General features: G+C 47.8%; 1 protein-coding gene across 2 annotated transcripts in view; it reads left to right on the forward strand.

Annotated features, from left to right (window-relative positions):
- The first annotated feature begins 215 nt into the window (after positions 1–215).
- IMPA2 (inositol monophosphatase 2) overlaps positions 216–19534 on the forward strand; it is a 52466-nt gene continuing 33147 nt past the window's right edge. The window contains exon 1 of one of the 2 annotated variants that reach the window (XR_011361659.1): positions 216–741. Coding sequence is in view for 1 of the 2 variants with exons in the window: in XM_069957795.1 (XP_069813896.1) it covers positions 577–741 (165 nt within the window). In the remaining variant the exon portion in view is untranslated. The remainder of the gene's footprint in view (positions 742–19534) is intronic. The other variant, XM_069957795.1, reaches the window with a different exon arrangement.

Genomic DNA, 19534 nt, shown 5'->3' on the forward strand with positions numbered 1-19534 from the left:
AACTTGTATAAATCAGGGTGCAGGCAGTTTTACTCAGTTCCCCCTATGTGTATGAGTATCACTCATGGCCCAGGTATCAAATCTGTAGTGAAAAACAATCAGATAAGGCAGTTCTCCAGAGCACCAATCAGATCTCTCCTTTCACTTTCTACTCTGCAGACATACACATGAAGCAGGAGTGTGATTGGCTGCTGGCTGTGGATAAGTGCTGTCCGTGTGTACGAGTGACCTGCCCTCAGATGACCAGTCCGTGACCCTGGGGGAAGCGACACTAGGGGGCGCCGCTGTAGTGTGGTGCATGGAGAGCGGTGCAGGGGCCGGCGGCGGCGGCAGCAGCAGCAGTAATGACACAGGCGGGGAGGAGGGGGCGCTGCTGCTGCTGCTGCCGCTGATGAGGAGGAGTGCAGGCATCTAGGAGGGGGAGGAGAGTCTTATAATAAGGGATAACGCTGAGCCTCAGCCCCATGCTCGCCGCTCCTCCGGGCACACAGCACCGCTGGATGCGCACAGTCCGCCGGCCATACAGCGCTGCAGTACAGAGCAGTGTGCAGAGCGGCCACCGGGACACAAGGAGCCATGAAGCCGTGTGAAGGAGCCGGAAGCAGGCAGCACGGAGACGGGGCTCGGTGTACGCCGACACCGGGGGAGCGGGAGTGCCTGGAGGGGCCGCACACCGGGGCCGGGGATCCCTGGAAGGAGTGTATGGACACCGCGGTGCAGCTGGCGCTGAGGGCCGGCCAGGTGAGCTCTGCATGTGGCGGACTACTGCACCCAGCAATGCCGCGGCTTACGTGACTATTGTCATCCCCAACATGTCCTCCTAGGGCCTCCCCCACAGCACCAGCATCTCACCATTCCTCCCAGTCACCAGGATGGGGGGCCAGGGAGAGTTGTCATGGTGCCTCCATTGTTTCCCTATAAGAGTGGTCACTATAATGTGCACAGATATTCCTGCAGCTCCAGTCACCAGGATGGGGGGCCAGGGAGAGTTGTCATGGTGCCTCCATTGTTTCCCTATGAGTATGGTCACTATAATGTGCACAGATATTCCTGCACCTCCAGTCACCAGGGTGGGGGGCCAGGGAGAGTTGTCATGGTGCCTCCATTGTTTCCCTATGAGTATGGTCACTATAATGTGCACAGATATTCCTGCACCTCCAGTCACCAGGGTGGGGGGCCAGGGAGAGTTGTCATGGTGCCTCCATTGTTTCCCTATAAGCGTGGTCACTATAATGTGCACAGATATTCCTGCACCTCCAGTCACCAGGATGGGGGGCCAGGGAGAGTTGTCATGGTGCCTCCATTGTTTCCCTATGAGTATGGTCACTATAATGTGCACAGATATTCCTGCAGCTCCAGTCACCAATGTGACCTTGTTTTAGTGACAAGTGCCTGGATTTCTGTGAGCGCCATTCAGATGAGTGGAGGAGTCTTAAAGGGTTCTACAATAAGTCAGCTCCATGGGAGGTTACCTTATAGAAGCCCTCCACTAGCCCACATTTATTCTACACTGTGCAGGTGCATGTGGACTGCTCAGAAGTCTTCTATGGGAGAAGCACTCATACACAATACACAGAGACTTCTGTCCCCCTCAGATGCACAGAGGACTGTCAGGGGTGCAGTCATGTGATCTCATGCTGGACCAGAGCAGCGTCTGCTGCATCTCTATGCCCTGCTCCATTTACTGTGGGGGAATAATAATTGGATTACTTCTGTAGGTAGTTCAGGAGCATGCTAGGGTGGGGAAGACATGGTGCAACAATGTATACTCAGACTGTATGTTCGGACTCATGTTGCACATATATACCATAAGGGTATGTTCACACTGAGCAAATGAGGCGGAATTCTGCAGTGGAACTTACCAACACGGAATCCTGTCTGCTTGAGTGTCAGACGGCATCTGCTCTCCGCTTAAAGAATTGACAGGTCAGTTGGAGAAGAGGAGAACTGAGGCACTTGAGCCCTCCCATAGAGATGCCGTCTGACACTTTCCACAGGATTCCACAGTGGAAAGTTCTGCCGCAGAATTCCGCCCCATTTGCTCAGTGTGAACATACCCTTAAAGTGGAATACAACAAGACACACCCCAGACTGGCTCCAATTTTCTAACCTGTTTAAGAATAAAATCTAGGTGGATCACGTTTTTGAAGTATATAGAATCCTGTGGGGGGTTTTTTGTTCTTACTTTGCCATATTTTGGGGAGGGAAAAATACCTTGGGCACCTGGTACATGCACTGCTAAACTTGTACAAGTCTGATTGTTATAGAAGCCTTTGGGGTGTACTGTCATTTAAAGGGGTAGTTCAGCAAATGGTGCCAGAAAGTTATATAGATTTGTAATTTAATTCTATTAAAAACTCAAGTCTTCCCATACTTATAAGCTGCTGTATGTCCTGCAGAAAGTGGTGTATTCTTTCCAGTCTGATACTGTGCCCTCTGTTGCCACCTCTGTCAATGACAGGAATTGTCCAGAGCAGACCCTTCTTTCCACCAGCATAATCTGTCGGTTGAGAGTCTGGAGGCTAAAGTGTATGGGCACCTTAAGGGGACAAACACACTTGCCGGATCCGCAGCGAGTCCTCTCGCTGTGGATCCCGGCCTTATTCTTTCAATGTTAGACAAAATCGCAGCAAGGATGTACATCCCTGCTGTGAGTTTGTCCCCAGCCCGCCCCGTTAACCCCCCGGCAACCGGAGCATATACTTTACCTGATCCCGGCTCCGGCTTGCTTCGGCGGTTCCCCGAGTCTTCAGCAAGCCGGAGACGGGATCAGGTAAAGTATGTGCTTGCTCCAGTGCCCCCCGCAGCCCCGGCCGCCTGATCACCCCCCGCAGCCCCGGCCGCCTGATCACCCCCCCCCCCCCCCCCCGCAGCCCCGGCCCCCTGAGCACAATTCCCCCCCCCCCCCCCCTGCCCCGCAGCCCCGGCCGCCTGATCACCCCCCCCCGCAGCCCCGGCCGCCTGATCACCCCCCCGCAGCCCCGGCCGCCTGATCACCCCCCTGCAGCCCCGGCCACCTGATCACCCCCCTGCAGCCCGGGGGAGGGGGTGATCAGACGATCGGGGGGGGGGGGGTGATCAGACAGCCGGGGCTGCGGGGGGGGGGGGGGGGGTATGTAATCAGACGGCCGGGGCTGCCGGGGGGGGGTATGTAATCAGACGGCCGGGGCTGCGGGGGGGGGTATGTAATCAGACGGCCGGGGCTGCGGGGGGGGGTGTATGTAATCAGACGGCCGGGGCTGCGGACGGGCACTGGAGCAAGCATATACTTTACCTGATCCCGGCTCCGACTTGCTGAAGACTCCGGCAACCGGAGCTGGGATCAGGTATAGTATATGCTCGGGCGGGCTGGGAACAAACTCGCGGCAGGGATGTATATCCCTGCTGCGATTTTGTCTAACATTGAAAGAATAGGGCCGGGATCCGCAGCGAGTATCGCTGCAAATATGCAGCGAGGACCTTACGTAGCCTTACAGTGACACTGGACACCAGTATATAGAGAAGACTATAGCAGCTTCCCCTGGAATGACCTCTTCAAAGGTCACAGAGCACATTCAACAATGGTTTACATTCATCTCAAGGAGACAGGGCGTGTCTATTGCCATCTATGTCCATGAGTCTTGGTGTAAAGCATGCCACTAAATGCAGTTAAGAATAACCCAGGCAATGTGGCAGCCCCAATAACAATGTACAAAAAGTTAAATAAAATAAAAATTAAAGTCAGAAAATAGAAACAGATTATAATCAGAAAATAAGTTTTAGTATCGGACACATGCCCTTTAAGACTGATGCCCTATAAAATTGTCAGCCAAGCACAGGAGCTGCTGTTATACTGCAGTTTCATTTTAATAATAAAGGAGACAACTGTATATTAGGAAGCTGCAAATTTAAGCCAGGTAGCCAGTTTAAAAGGGTTATCCAGCTTTAAAAATGAATGACCCATCCTCAGGTTTCGACATCAATATTTGATCAGCTGGCTCCCAGCACCTATAATGATCAGTTGTCTGAAGAGGCTGCAGTGCTGGTGCATTAGCTGCGAGCCCTGTATGTACTTACGCTGTACTATTAGTAGCAGCAGCAGCATGGGGTATTGCAGGGCTGCTCTGGGATAGCTCTGTAGCTGAGAGCCCTGCTCATACTGTACTGTTAGTGACAGCAGCATGGGGTACTGCAGGGCTGCTCTGGGATAGCTCTGTAGCTGAGAGCCCTGCTCATACTGTACTGTTAGCAGCAGCAGCATGGGGTACTGCAAGGCTGCCCTGGGATAGCTCTGTAGCTGAGAGCCCTGCTCATACTGTACTGTTAGCAGCAGCAGCATGGGGTACTGCAGGGCTGCCCTGGGATAGCTCTGTAGCTGAGAGCCCTGCTCATACTGTACTGTTAGTAGCAGCAGCATGGGGTACTGCAGCGCTGCCCTGGGATAGCTCTGTAGCTGAGAGCCCTGCTCATACTGTACTGTTAGTAGCAGCAGCATGGGGTACTGCAGCGCTGCCCTGGGATAGCTTTGTAGCTGAGAGCCCTGCTCATACTGTACTGTTAGCAGCAGCAGCAGCATGGGGTACTGCAAGGCTGCCCTGGGATAGCTCTGTAGCTGAGAGCCCTGCTCATACTGTACTGTTAGCAGCAGCAGCATGGGGTACTGCAGGGCTGCTCTGGGATAGCTCTGTAGCTGAGAGCCCTGCTCATACTGTACTGTTAGTGACAGCAGCATGGGGTACTGCAGGGCTGCCCTGGGATAGCTCTGTAGCTGAGTGCCCTGCTCATACTGTACTGTTAGTAGCAGCAGCATGGGGTACTGCAGGGCTGCCCTGGGATAGCTCTGTAGCTGAGAGCCCTGCTCATACTGTACTGTTAGTAGCAGCAGCATGGGGTACTGCAGGGCTGCCCTGGGATAGCTCTGTAGCTGAGAATCACACATTTCCCACATGCAGACAGCCTTTTTTCTTTATTTAGGGATGACATTTTGTGCAGTTGTGCCCTGCTCTCACACCCAGAGACACACTTTCTGATGTAAAATTGGTTTTTATAGGTTGTTTGTCGAGTTTTGGTATCAGCTGGTACAATCGCATGCCAAGAAGCCATAAAAATACCATTGCTTAGTAATGAGTGCTGGCATGTTGGAGATGAAGCATATGACATATCTGGTAGAATCTTGCTTTTGATGGTTTTATTTCAGCCTGACCTATATATGAGATTCTGGAACACGTGCGCTGCTGTCAAAGTAGTGCTATGCATTGTGAGCAGCCGCCGTCCTCCAGGAAGTGAAGGTCACAATGAAACAGCACATTGCACCGGACTCCAGCTGACAAAGACGCCGCTTTAGAATGCAAGACCATTCTCCTTCCATACTTTACAACATTTGCTTTAGGCTTCCTTCACACAGCCTTATTCTGTGGCATTTAACTTACTGAAAAATGTCTCTAGAAAATGTGCATTCTTTTTAATGGTACATGTAATTGTTTTTTTTGTTTTTTTTTTTTTGCGCTTTTCTTTTCCTTCTATATTTTGATCTGTAAAATGCTGGTACCACACTTAATAGTAAACCTTCTTTATGTCTATAATGCATTTCCTGTTGGATTACATTGAGTTCAATGTGCACAGTTCATGCCATTTTACCTTCAAAGTGATCTGTACAGCATTACAGCTACAGGTGACACCAGTATATAGATAGCAGCTCCTTGTGCAATGACCTCTTCAAAGGTCACAGAGTACACTCAGTAATGTTTCACATTGATCTCAAGGGGACAGACTGTCTATTGTCTATGTCCATGAGTCTAAGGGTCCTATTCCACCGGATGATTATCGTTCGCATAATCGTTAACGATAAACTATCTCAAACGACGCCATTGCGAAAGACCTGAAATCGTTCACCCATTTACATGGAACAATAATCGTTACTTATGTACGTTCTTGCAGCGTCTTGTCGTCGCTATTGCGTTCGTCACTACTGCGAACGACCAAACGAGGTTTTATTCAATGCGAACGAGCAACGATAAAAATAGGTCCAGGTCTTATTAAGCGATCAACGATTTCTCATTCGGTCATTAATCGTTAACTGCTATTCAATCGAATGATTATCGTTTAGATTCGAATGACTTAACGATAATCTAAACGATAATCGGCCCTAACTGTAGCTTGTCACTAAATGCTGTTAAAAACTGCTCAAACAAGATGGCAGCCCCCATAACAATGTACAAAAAATGGGGGGGGGAGAAATTGCAGTCTGAAAATAGGAACACTTTTCAATTAACATGATCAAAGAATGACACGACTTGAGGAAAAGCATAGATGATGAAAGGCATATATGAATCCATGTCAGCAAATACTGATCAGGAGGCTTTAGGAAAGCATCAGTATTTCCTGACAGTAGTCAGTATTTATGGTCAGGAAACAATCAGGAGTACATTCAGGGGTTAAAAAATATTGTCTGTAATTACAGTTGCTCTCATAGACTTCTATGGGGGCATTTGTGCTGGGATTCCAGATGAAAATAGGACAGGTTCTATAATTTCCAGACCTATTTTCCAGAAAGGACATCCTGATGGGTGTTTGTGCCTAATAGAACCCTGTGGGTCTGGAAATTAATCCGGATATCCTGATAAGAAATCTGGATATATGGAGCCTAAGGAAGGTTTTTTTTTTTTTTTTTTTTTTTTAATAGGCCAAAATATTGATGCAAAAATGTCTGAAGGAAGCCTAAGGATGTCACAGGATGTGCGTGAGGCCCACTAAGGCGGGAAGGATTCCAAACGGAGTCCATGGAGGAGGTCGCCTTGTGGAATTCCACCTGTTTAATTCTAACATTATGTGCACCCTGAATTCAAGCCTTATTAACTTCTATAGGGTTCCTCTAGCGGAATCCTCCCAAAGAATTGTCATGTCAATTCTTCGGGCAGAAAGTGGATTTGTGGCAGAAATTCCTGCTGTGTGAACAACAGAGCAGATATCCCATTGAACTCAATGGGACATTGCTCTCTTCATATTTTGCGGAAGGAATTTCAAACAGAGCAGATTCCGCTCAAAATTCCTCACCTATTTCTCAGTGTGCACATAGGTTTATTTTACACAGCCCGATATGGGGCTGTGCAAGGATAAAAACTAGTGCTGATCAGGGTGTTCAGAAGTGCCTTTAGAAGGCATGCTTAAAGGGGTTGTCCAGCGCTACAAAAACATGGCCACTTTTCCCCCTCTCTTGTTTCTACAGCCCGACAATCGTTTAGTGGGGGCTGCAGGGACATCGTTACCGATGTCCTTGCAGCCCTTGCTTCATACATTACCTGTCCAGGCGCAAGTCTTCTCCGGATCCCGCGCCGCAGCAGCTTCGGTGCGGCCTGACTGAGCTGTCAGACCGCTTAGCCAATCACTGGTCGCGGTGGTACCGGTCAGTGATTGGCTGAGCGGTCTGTCAGTTCAGACAGGTTGCTCCGAAGCTGCTGTGGCGCGGGACCGGGAGAAGACCTGCGCCTGGACAGATAATGTATGGTGCTTGTGAGATCGTCAGTCGCCCGATGCGCCCCCTATTCCACGTAGCGATGGGCGGGTGGTGACAGATTTTAGGAACCTAAATGAACGATCAGCCGATGACAACGATCATCGGCTGATCGTTCTCTCTATTCCACTGATCGATAATCTGCCGAATCAGGACGATTATCGCTCCGTGGAATAGGCCCCTAAAGCTCCATTTGCTTCAATGGAACAGAGTTTGAAACCCCACCCAATCTGGAGACAAGAGAGGGTGAAAAGTGGCCATGTTTTTGTAGCGCTGGATAACTCCTTTAATTGCGTTGCAGCAGCCATTTAAATATATTATTGTCTTCCGCAAATCCCCTGTCTACACAAGGAGATGTGTGCCGATAGTGTGCCGATAGTCATATATGTTATGGTGCGTTTTCACAGAACGATTTATCTAACAGATTTTTGAAGCTAAAGCCAGGAATGGATTTGAAGAAAAGAGAAATCTCAGTCTTTTCTCTTGGACCTCTTCTGTTTATAGTCTGTTCCTGACTTTGGCTTTAAAGGGGTTATCCAGCGCTTCAAAAACATGGCCACTTTTCCCCCTATTGTTGTCTCCAGTTCAGGTGCAGTTTGCAATTAAGCTCCATTTACTTCAATGGAACAGAGTTTCAAAACCCCACCCAATCTGGAGACAACAGTAAGGGGAAAATGGCCATATTGTTGTAGCACTGGATAACCCCTTTAAAAATCTATCAATCTCTCCATGTAAACACACCATCAGCGTGGCACAAAAGATGCGATCAGCTGATGAGTGGGTGTTTTCCCACTCCTCGGCCGATCACTGACACTCTTATATCGTCCAAAGAATGATTGATTCCGGGCAGCGCTCCTCGCCAGTGATTGGCTTGTGTAAAGGGGTCTTAAAGGGGTGGTCCACGAGAAACACCTAATTAGCTATGCTGCTGGGGTTACGGTGGTCATGTCAGTAATGTATACTTACCTGTCCTTCTCTGCAGCTGTAACTACAGGTCTATAAACTAGTCATTCTATAGACTGGAAGAAGCCATCTGCAACCATAGAGAAATTATTGCTGCTGAAAACCAGGCAGTACAGTGGGACTTTTGACAAATTCATGGATTTTTTTTTTTTTGTTCGATTCAAAAAATTTTTATAAGAATTTCTTAAAGGGGATATAGAAACAAGGAGGAAGGGCACAGACCATAATCAATGTTGAAAGCAATAACAAGGCGGTTAAAAGAGGAGGGGAGGGGGGCGTGACCTGCGACGCTGGCGGGAGGACGCATGTGAGAAGAGCTCCGACGGAGGCCTAGCTCTCTCTGGGGAGGACTCGCACACCTATGGGGAATAAAAAGAAGACTAAACAGCCAAGAGATCCGGGATCGTGTCCCCTGTCTACCCAGCCGATCACCGCTTTCTTTCGGCCACCGGACCGGGCGCAGCACAGAGGACCTTCGCTGCCTCCGGAATCCAAGATGGCGGCGGCCACGCAGCAGTCCCAGCACCCGACGGCACAGCAGGCTCTCACTGTGGCGCTACAGCACCAGCAGACTACCGCAACCCCGAGCCCCATCCCCACTACTCACCAGCCTGACGTGGTAGAGCTCACTAGCTGCAATCTTCAGAACACTGCAGGTGAGAAGTCCGGCGCGGCGCCGCAGTCCCCTGCACAGGACCCGCTTGCTGTTGCTCTCCTTCCCACACAGGGCACTGACAAACCCCCCTCACCTACTCCGGGAATCCCATCCATATTTCTGCCCTCTCAGATAACCCCAGGAGGGTCCATAATGCCAGCTTCTCCCACACCACAACACCTGCAGGGGGATTGGAGACAGGGCCCTCCCCCTGCCAAGAAGAAGCTACTGAAAACACCAGTTAAAATTATACCCACTGTTGTCTACTCCTCTAATGAGGATTCCTCGGATGACTCTCTGGACACCTCTTCTCCACTAGGGGACCCTGAATCTGGTGACTTTGATAAAGATTTTCCCCCTCGGTGAGTTCCTCCCAACCTCCTACAGTGAGAGATCTCCCTCCACCTGAGGTGGCTGCGTCCACCCTTACGCATCACCCTGAATTGCAAGCTCTTCTGGCACTGCTGCCCTCCAAATCTGATATGCTGGCTCTTGCTGCTGACCTGAAAGCCGCCTGGCGTTCAGACCTCAAAGTTGTGAAAAACGATGTTTCTGCCCTCCAAAGTAAGATGTCAGACATGGATCTATTTAAGTCTACTACGACTGCTGCAATCCGTGGGCTTCAGGAGACAGCTAAAAAAGAAGAAGTAACTAACAGATCCATATTAAATCAGTTAGACAATTTAGAGAACAGAAATCGTCGCAACAATGTACGAGTGAGGGGCCTTCCCGAATCCGTGTGCCCCCAGGATCTATATACAGCTTTAATGTGTATCTTCAACAGGCTTCTCAATAAACCAGATGACGCTCATATTGAAATGGACAGAGTGCATAGGGCTTTACGTCCCAAAAGCAGAGATCCTACTATTGCAAGAGACGTCATATGTCGCATTCATTATTTTAGGCTTAAAGATGACATCCTTTACAAAGCCAGACAAGTGGGAGATATTGACTATGCAAGCGCTAAGATACAGCTCTATCCAGATCTCTCCTCTCGCACCCTTCGCCAGCGGGCTCTACTGAAGCCTCTCCTTAACCCCTTAAGGACAGAGCCTGAAATGGCCTTAATGACAGAGACAAATTTTATGAATATGACCAGTGTCACTTTAGTCATTAATAACTTCGGGATGCTTTTACCTATCCGGCTGATTCTGAGATTGTTTTCTCGTGACATATTGTACTTTACATTTCTGGTAAATTGGAGTCGATACTCATAACAAATCTTTATGAAAAAAAACCAAATAATGTGAAAAAATGTGAAAAAATGCATTTTTTCCAACTTTGAAACTTTTTTGCGTATACAGAAAGTGGTTATACCACATAAATTATATATTAAATAGCATTAGCAACATGTCTACTTTATGTTGGCGGCATTTATTAAACTATCTTTCATTTTTTTTTAGACGATAGGAAGCTTAAAACAGCAGCAAATTTCCAAATTTTCAGTAAAATTTCAAAATCAGATATTTTTAGGGACCTGTTCAGGTTTAAAGTGTATTTGAGGGGCCTGTATATTAGCCCCACAAAGCACCCCATTTCAGAAACTGCACCCCCCAAACTCTGCAAAAGCACATCCAGAAAGTGTTTTAACCCTTTAGGGGAGTCACAGAAATAAAAGCGAAGTGTGTAAGGAATTTGAAAATTTTAATTTTCTGTGCAGAGATTTTATTGTAATCCAATATTTTTCATAATTATAAACCTATTACCAGAGAAATGCACCCCAATAATTATTGCCCCGTTTCTGCAGTTTATAGAAATACCCCATATGTGACCCTATTGCGCTATTTGACGCAACCACAAGCCTCAGATATAAGGGAGCGCCTAGTGAATTTCAACGCCTCCGTTATATTTGGTCATTTTTGACTGTACCACTTCAGGTTGGCAGAGGCTCTGGGGTGTCAAAACCTAAAAAACACCCCTAAAGGGACACCATTTAGAAAACTACACCCCTCAAGGAATGTAACAAGGGGTGCGGTGAGCATCTGGACCCCACAGGTGCTTCACAGATTTTCCGAACAATATGGCGTGAAAAAAGAAAAATTTATTTTTTTACACTAAAACGTTGTTCTAGCCTTCAATTTTTCATTTTCTTAAAGGGATAAGAGGCAAAAAAAGACAAAAAATGTGTAGCGCAGTTTCTCCCGAGTACAGAAATACCCCACATGTGGCGATAAAGTGCCAAGGGGGCGCAGGACGAGCCTCCAAAGGGAAGGAGCGCCAATTGGCTTTTGGAAGCTGAATTTCACTGAAAAGGATTTCAAGGGCCATGTCGCATTTACAGAGCCCTAGTGCTGCCAAGACACTGGAAACCCCCCACAAGTGATTCCATTCTGGAAACTACACCCCTCAAGGAATCTAACAAGGGGTGCAGTGAGCATATGGACCCCACTGGTGACGGGCACAAATGTGGAACAATGTGACGTGAAAGGGAAAAATTTCATTTTTTCACTTTCATGGCACAAATGTGCCCGTCATCAAGGGGTTCATATCCTCACTGCACCCCTTGTTAGATTCCTTGAGGGGTGCAGTTTCCAGAATGGGGTCACTTGTGGGGGGTTTCCACTGTCCTGGCAGCACGAGGGCTCTGTAAATGCGACATGGCGTTCATCATCCATTCTAGCCAAATCCAACCTCCAAAATCCAAATGGCGCTCCTTCCCTTCGGAGGCTTGCCCTGCGCCCACATGGCGCTTTATGTCCACATGTGGGGTATTTACGGACTCGGGGGAAATTGCGCTACACATTTTGTTTTTTTTCTCCTCTTTTAACCCCTTGTGAAAATGATATATTCAAAGCTAAACCAACATTATAGTGTAAAAAATGTAATATTTCATTTTCACGCCACATTGTTCCACATTTGTGTCCGTCACCAGTGGGGTCCATATGCTCACTACACCCCTTGTTACATTCCTTGAGGGGTGCAGTTTCCATAATGGGGTCACTTGTGGGGGGTTTCAACTGTCTTGGCAACACAGGGGCCTTTTGAATGCAACATGGCCCCTCGAAATCCATTCCATCCAAATCCAGCCTTCAAAAACCAAATGGCGCTTCTTCCCTTCGGAGGCTCACCCTGCACCCGCATGGCGCTTTATGTCCACATGTGGGGTATTTCCGTAGTCAGGGGAAATTGCTCTACACATTAAATGTTTTTTTTTATCTTTTAACCCCTTGTGAAAATGAAAAAACATGACAAGATTAATAATTTAGAGTAAAAATTTTACAAAAATTACACTAAATGTTGGTCTAGCCTTGATTTTTTTCCATTTCCACAAGGGGTTAAAAAAGAAAATGAACACAAAACGTGTAGGGTAGTGTCCCCTGAGTACGAAAATACCCCACATGTGGGCATAATGTGCCATATGGGCACAGGGCAAGTCACCAAAGGGACAGAGCGCCATTTAGAGGCTGGAATGGAGGATGGAGGCCATGTCGCAATTACAAAGCTCCTGTGCTGCCAGGACAGTAGAAACCCCCGACAAGTGACCCTATTCTGGAAACTACACCCCATAAGGAATCTAACAAGGGGTGCAGTGAGCATATGGACCCCACTGGTGACGGGCACTTACGTAGAACATGTGCCGAGAAAATAAAAAATACAATTTTTTTCATTTTCACGTCCCAAATGTGGCCGTCACCAGGGGGCCATATCCCCGCTGCCCCCCTTCTTAGATTCCTTATGGGGTGTAGTTTCCAGAATGGGGTCACTTGTGGGGGGTTTCTACTGTCCTGGCCGCACAGAGGCTTTGTAATTGCATCATGGCTTCCTCTAATGGGAATGGCGGCCATACCTATTTAGCTGGGGAAAAGGGACAATTCTAATTTATTTGGGGGTATTAGGCCAATTATTAGTTTATAAGGTTGGAAATGACAGGTGTCCATCAAACTCAACCTGTGTTGATCCAGAGGAAGGCAAAAACCCCTCGTGAGGCAGACGACAGTAGCCTCATCACAGGGGAAAAATTCCTTCCTGACTCCATAATGGCGATCAGAATAATCCCCGGATCAACGTGACCCCTGAAATAGGAATAAGGGACAGAATTTAGATAATGTAGAACCCCAGTGACGTGTGGTACGCCTTGGAGCGATCCAGTATGCAGAGGCCGGGGTGATCAGGACAGATGTCACACGGGAAAATGGTGTCCTTCCTGATCCCCCTGTTACCCCACACTCTGCACTTCTTCTGGGGTCTCCCTTTCTCCAGTGTGGGGGACGTCACCTGGAAAATGTTGTCCTGGTGCGATACGGGGTCCTTCATATCCAGAAGTGCTGGGTCCACTCCATGGCTGCTAAATATTAGGGCGCTATTACTACTTCTGATATTTTCGGATCGTGCCTCAAGCTACAGGGCAGCGAGGGACTGGAAGAGGGGGTGCTGGTATAAATGTTATCCCCGTACAGGTGGTGGTAACCTTTATCCAGCAGTGGGAAGATCAGTTCCCGGACGATCTCCCCACTAACTCCAAGGATGGGGGGGAAGGGGGCATCTGGGGGCTGGATTCGGGTGTCCCTTCCTACATACACTCTAAGGGTACGTGCACACTGCGGAATCGCGACAGATAACCCTTCGTGCATTCCGCAGTTGGCACCCGCCGGCGGAGTGATGCAGGCGCACGTCTCCGTCAGTGTCATAGACTCCATTCTATGCACGGGCGGATTCCGCTCTCCGTCCAACGTGTTCATTCTTTGGACGGACGATGGAATCCGCCCGTGCATAGAATGGAGTCTATGACACGGGTGGAGACATGCGCCCGCATCAGTCCGCCGGTGGGTGCCAGCTGCGGAATGCACAAAGGGTTATCCTTCGCCATTCCGCAGTTTGCACGTACCCGAAATCTGTAAGTGTACCCTGAGGTACTGTCACAGAGTGTGTAGAATTTCACACCATGCCCTCATCTCTTATTGGGACGGTACTGGCGGAAAAGATGTGTCTGGGGGGCAGCGTACGCTACGCTACCCCCAGACACGTCACTGGATGATGAGGATGAATGGAGGAAAGAAGGATCCCCCCATTCATCCTCACTGGCTGTTTTGGTGTCGGAGGCAATAATAACGTATCCCTCTGACGCCGAAAACACCCTGGGGGCCATCTTTATACGGGGACTAGTATATGGGGTATGTAGTGGTGTAGTGTCAAACTTTATTCAATGTAGTGTGGTGTAATGTAGTGTTTTTTACGTGTTTTTTTTACAGTAAGTATAAAAAAAAAACCTACGCCAACAAAGGAGTTGCTGATAAATGCCGCAATGTGCAGCACTTATAAGCAGACCGTGGCAGTAGAATATAGAAAAAAAACACCCTACGCCAAAAAGGAGGAGTTGCTGATTAGCAGCGCACTTTCGTGCGATGCTGATCAACACTCAGCGGCGATAGGGTGCGGAAAATAGAAAAAAAAAAATTTGGGAAAAAAAAATAATTTTTTTTTATATTCTGAATATCCCTGTAGCTGCTGATAAGTGTATTACACATATCAGCCGCTAGGGGGCAGCAGAGCGCAAAATCCGGAAAATGACGAGGCTGGAGCTGAAAATAGCCGAAAGAAGACGACGAGGACCGCCGGAAAGACCCGAAGACCGAACGGAATGACGGAGGACGCCGCGAACCCGGAAGACGCCGATCAGGAGCCCGGGACAGGTGAGTAATGTACAAATACCTGCTCTGGACCCCTCGGCTACCTAGCTGAGGGGTCCAGGGCAGGTATTTACTATTTTGTGGGACTCTGATCGCCGTGCCACCGGCCCGATCGCCGTGAACGGCCGGCCGTTCACGGCGATCGGGCCGGTGGCACGGCGATCAACATTACTTTTTACAGTAATGGCGGTCGGTGCCGTCCTCGGACAGCACCGACCGCCATTTTTTTCCGGGTCATCGGGTCACCGATGACCCGGAAAGGTTCCGATCGCCGCTATTGGCTGATCTGAATTGATCAGCCTATAGCAGCGATCGTAAGCACGGGGGGTGTTAACCACCCCCCGTGCCGAGAAGCTATGATGGCCTGCTATGATTTATAGCAGGCCATCTTCCCCGACCGCTGTGTGTGAACACGCAGCGATCGGGGAAACATCGGGCGTAAATTTACGCCCTGATGCGCTAAGTACCAGGGCGCCAGGGCGTAAGTTTACGCCCGATGTCGTTAAGGGGTTAAAGTCTTAAAATCAAAGGATATACTATATAAATGGCTGTATCCATTCGCTCTGATGGCACGGTCAGGGGATAAATATGCTACTTTGCCCTCACCGGAGAACCCTGACTTCCTGGAGACTTTTTCATTGCCTAGAATGGTCTTACCGGAATGGCCCTCCTACTTCCATGACCCATTCGCTTCATCTGACCATGATAGTGGAGGAAACCCTAAGCCTCAACGTACATCAGCGAGTGGCTCCAAGATGAAGAGACGTCAGCAGCTACGTTCGGAGGACTATTCTGACTGTTGACACAACTCCATACGGACATCGTGATAGAAGTACATTTTCTCGATATGTATTTTCTTACTGTATTTCTTACTTTTTTTTATTGCTTTGCTCTTTTATGTTTTTTTATGCGATCTGTTGATTTTCCCCATAGGTATCAATGATGTATCTAGGTTCAGTGCTTATTCTGTTATCTTCTCCTCCCCATATATATTCATGAGTGAGTTATAAGATTTGTATGCCTCCAGGTGATTTTCTTCCTTCCTGATGCTGGCTCTGACACATTGTTCTCCTTTCGTGCTCCCGCACGTCTCAACCATGACTACCCCATTAGGGTATGGTCGGAGCTACACTCCTGACCTGAACGCAGATCTTTTTCCTGCAGAAGTTAGTACCCTTGCGACATGGGCACCGTTTTTTTTGGCCCTGTCTCTTTTTTCTGTTGTGTTTGTGGTGTTCTTTCCCTCTCCTTTGATTTGTATGCCCCTGGGGGAATTGCACTCTGAGCCCAATTCTCAAATTAGTTCTTTTTCTTTCGCCTTTATCATCTGGTTACCCTGGCCTTGTGGCGAATACATCCCCACGTTTAATTTATGGCTGAATTGTTGATATCGTCCCTTAATGTTAAGGGATTTAACATCCCAGAGAAACGATCCCAAATTCTATATGGGTTTCATAAACAGAGAGCGGATGTTATATGCCTGCAAGAGACTCATTTTAAGACCGACCATGCTCCGAGTCTCACTAACAGATATTATCCTCTGTGGGTGCATAATACAAATGACGAGGCTAAGACGAAGGGAGTGTCTATAGCTTTTCACAAAAACCTAGCGGTAAGGATATTAGATGTCCTCAAAGATTCTCAGGCTAGATATCTCTTCATACGATGTGAGATTAATGGGACATTGATAACGTTAGCTTCCATTTATACCCCAAACGTTGGGCAGATCTCGTTTTTGCTCCACACATTGGAGACATTGGCGGGTTTTGCCCAAGGTGCCCTTTATGTTTGTGGAGATTTTAATATTCCCTTGACACCTACCCTAGACACTTCATCCGGTCACACACATGTCTCACACTCCCAACTCACTGCCTTGAAGAAGAAACTCCACTCTCTCCAGCTTGTAGATACTTGGCGTATAGCCCACACTCTAGATAAGGACTATACCTATTACTCTGCTCCTCACAAGGTTTATAGTCGAATTGATTACATTTTTACTTACCACCACTTGTTACCCAATCTTTCTACTTCTTCTATAGGATCTATCCTACTTTCTGATCACGCACCTGTATATGCTGGTTTCCGCTTGGCGTCGAGCTGTAAACCTCACTTCACATGGAGACTCAATGAGAGCTTGTTGCTGGACCCTCTTTGCGTTTCTGACGTAAAGACTGTTCTCTCCAATTTCAAAACTGACCATTTGACAGATACCACCTCTTCTTTGCTCAAGTGGGAGGCACTGAAATGTACCATCCGAGGTACTCTTATCAAACATGGCTCCCGCCTGAAGAAAGATGCGGCGACTAAGCTTAAAAAACTTCTTACTCGACTCCACATATTGGAGACGCAGCATAAACAAGCGGTTACCGATTTGCTTTCAGGAGAACTTGAACAAGTTCGCCAAGAAATCAAGTCGTGCCTACATCTCAAATACAGAAGGTATAGACAACTTTGCTCTAAAACTTTCTACGAATGGGGGAACAAGTCTGGCAAATATTTAGCTAGAGCTCTTAGAGAAAGGCGATCAGCCACATATATACCAATGATTGAAAATGCAACAGGAACACTTACCCATTTGACTACCGAAATTTCCGAAGCCTTTCTCTCCAACTACTCCTCCCTCTATCATCTTCCTAGACAGGGATCTTTAGGATCTTTTGGCTCCCTTTCCCAATATATTTCAGACACCGCCCTCCCTCGTTTATCAGAATCAATAGTCTCGGAATTAGACGAGCCTTTTACAGAGGGAGAAATTCGTGAAGTTATCAGGAATCTCCCCTCTGGGAAAAGCCCGGGTCCAGACGGCTACACAGCGCGTTTTTATAAAGTTTTTACGGAAGAATTAGTCCCTGAAATGATAGTAGCCTTCAATACTGTTTCAGACACAGAACTTTTCCCGCCCTCGTTTCTACACACTCACATTACTGTGATCCCGAAGGAGGGTAAAGACACCTGCCTGTGTGCCAGTTACCGCCCACTGATAAATACGGATGCCAAGATATACGCCAAAATTTTAGCTAACAGACTTGCTCCACATCTCACGTCCCTAATCCACCCGGATCAAGTAGGTTTTATACCTATGCGTGAAGCCAGAGACAATACTCTTCGAGTATTCTCTACGATGCAATATGCTCGCTCTCATGACATTCCGCTCATGCTTCTATCCTTAGACGTGGAGAAAGCATTTGACCGGGTGGATTGGGGATTTTTGATGCCAACGTTACATCAGGTCGGTTTGGGCCCCGCTATTTGTCAGCGTATTGGCGCGTTGTATAAAGCCCCTCGGGCTCAGATCAGGGTGAATGGGATCTTATCGGCCCCAATGGAGATCTACAATGGCACCAGGCAGGGATGCCCTCTTTCCCCTTTATTATATGTTCTGTGTATGGAACATCTTTTGAATGCGGTTCGGCTGAATGTAAATATTACTGGGGTGCAGGTGAAGGCCAAGCATCATAAGTGTTCGGCCTTCGCCGATGACCTCCTACTATACTTATCCAAACCCTTACTCTCGCTTCCTTCCTTACTGTCTGAAATAGCTGCATGTTCCCATTTTAGCAATTACAAAATTAATTTCTCTAAGAGCTCAGCGTTTCCCTTCCGTTGGGCTTAGTGACACAGCTCAAATCTAATTTTTCATTTTATGTGGCAATCCTCATCATTGAAATACCTAGGTATACGAATACCTGCAAAGTTGTCAGATTTGTTCTCCCTTAATTTTTCACCGCTGCTACAACTCCTTAAATCAGATATAGCGAGATGGGAGAAGAAGGACTTTTCGTGGCTGGGTCGTATCAATATACTGAAAATGAAACTCCTTCCGAGACCCCTCTATCTTTTTCAAACGATACCAATACATCTTTCACGATCCTTCTCCACTCTCGATAGGTTATTCTCTCATTTTGTTTGGGCAGGTAAACATCCCCGCATAGCAAGAACTATCTTAATTAAGAAAAAATCGCGTGGGGGTTTGGCCTTACCGGACCCTCGCCTATATTTTTTTCGGTCATATACTCTAGAATTCTTGATTGCTTTCTTTCCCGCACTACTAAACAGTAGCTTCTGGTCGGGAACCCAGTACTTGGCCTTGGTTACCTAGGCAGGCCATGGGGGATCAGATGCCTCCGGTACTTCGATCAGTTATGAAAGTACTTGCCTCCATGCCTGCTTCTTTTCGCCTCTTCACTGCAGATGGCCCACTTTTGCCTGTACTGGGCAACCCAGCGTTCTTGCCAGCTATTGCTGCTTCTTCCTATCTAGGCTTCCCCCGTAGTCAGGGACTTTGTTTTGGTGACATGGTCAGGGATGGCTCCCTTAAGACATATGAGGAGCTGGTTCCTGCTACTCTCAGATCTGCTTTGCGAGAGATGGAATACGCTCAGCTAAATCACTTCTTCTCTAGAAACAAACGACAGCTCTCTCTTACCAGATCTTTTATCTCCCTTTGAGCAACTATGCCGGCAGTCCACCCCACTGAAAGGGATGGTCTCTGTGATTTACTCCTTGCTACTGGAACCCATCCATGCTAAGCCATTGCCTTATATTGCAGGGTGGCATAAGGAACTGGGTAGAGACCTGTCTGAGTCAGATTGGGATAAATCCCTGGCCTTGTGTTTCAAAACCTCCATCTCATGCAAGGCGCAAGAAACTAACTATAAGCTTTTGACAAGGTGGTATAGAGTACCGACAGTGCTCCACAAGATGTTCCCTACCATACCGGATACATGTTGGAGATGTGGGGTTGAGAAGGGGTCCCTTACCCATATATGGTGGAAATGTCCGCCAGTATATGATTTCTGG

The sequence above is a fragment of the Dendropsophus ebraccatus genome, chromosome 2 (assembly GCF_027789765.1).
Source record: "Dendropsophus ebraccatus isolate aDenEbr1 chromosome 2, aDenEbr1.pat, whole genome shotgun sequence".
Lineage (NCBI taxonomy): Eukaryota > Metazoa > Chordata > Amphibia > Anura > Hylidae > Dendropsophus > Dendropsophus ebraccatus.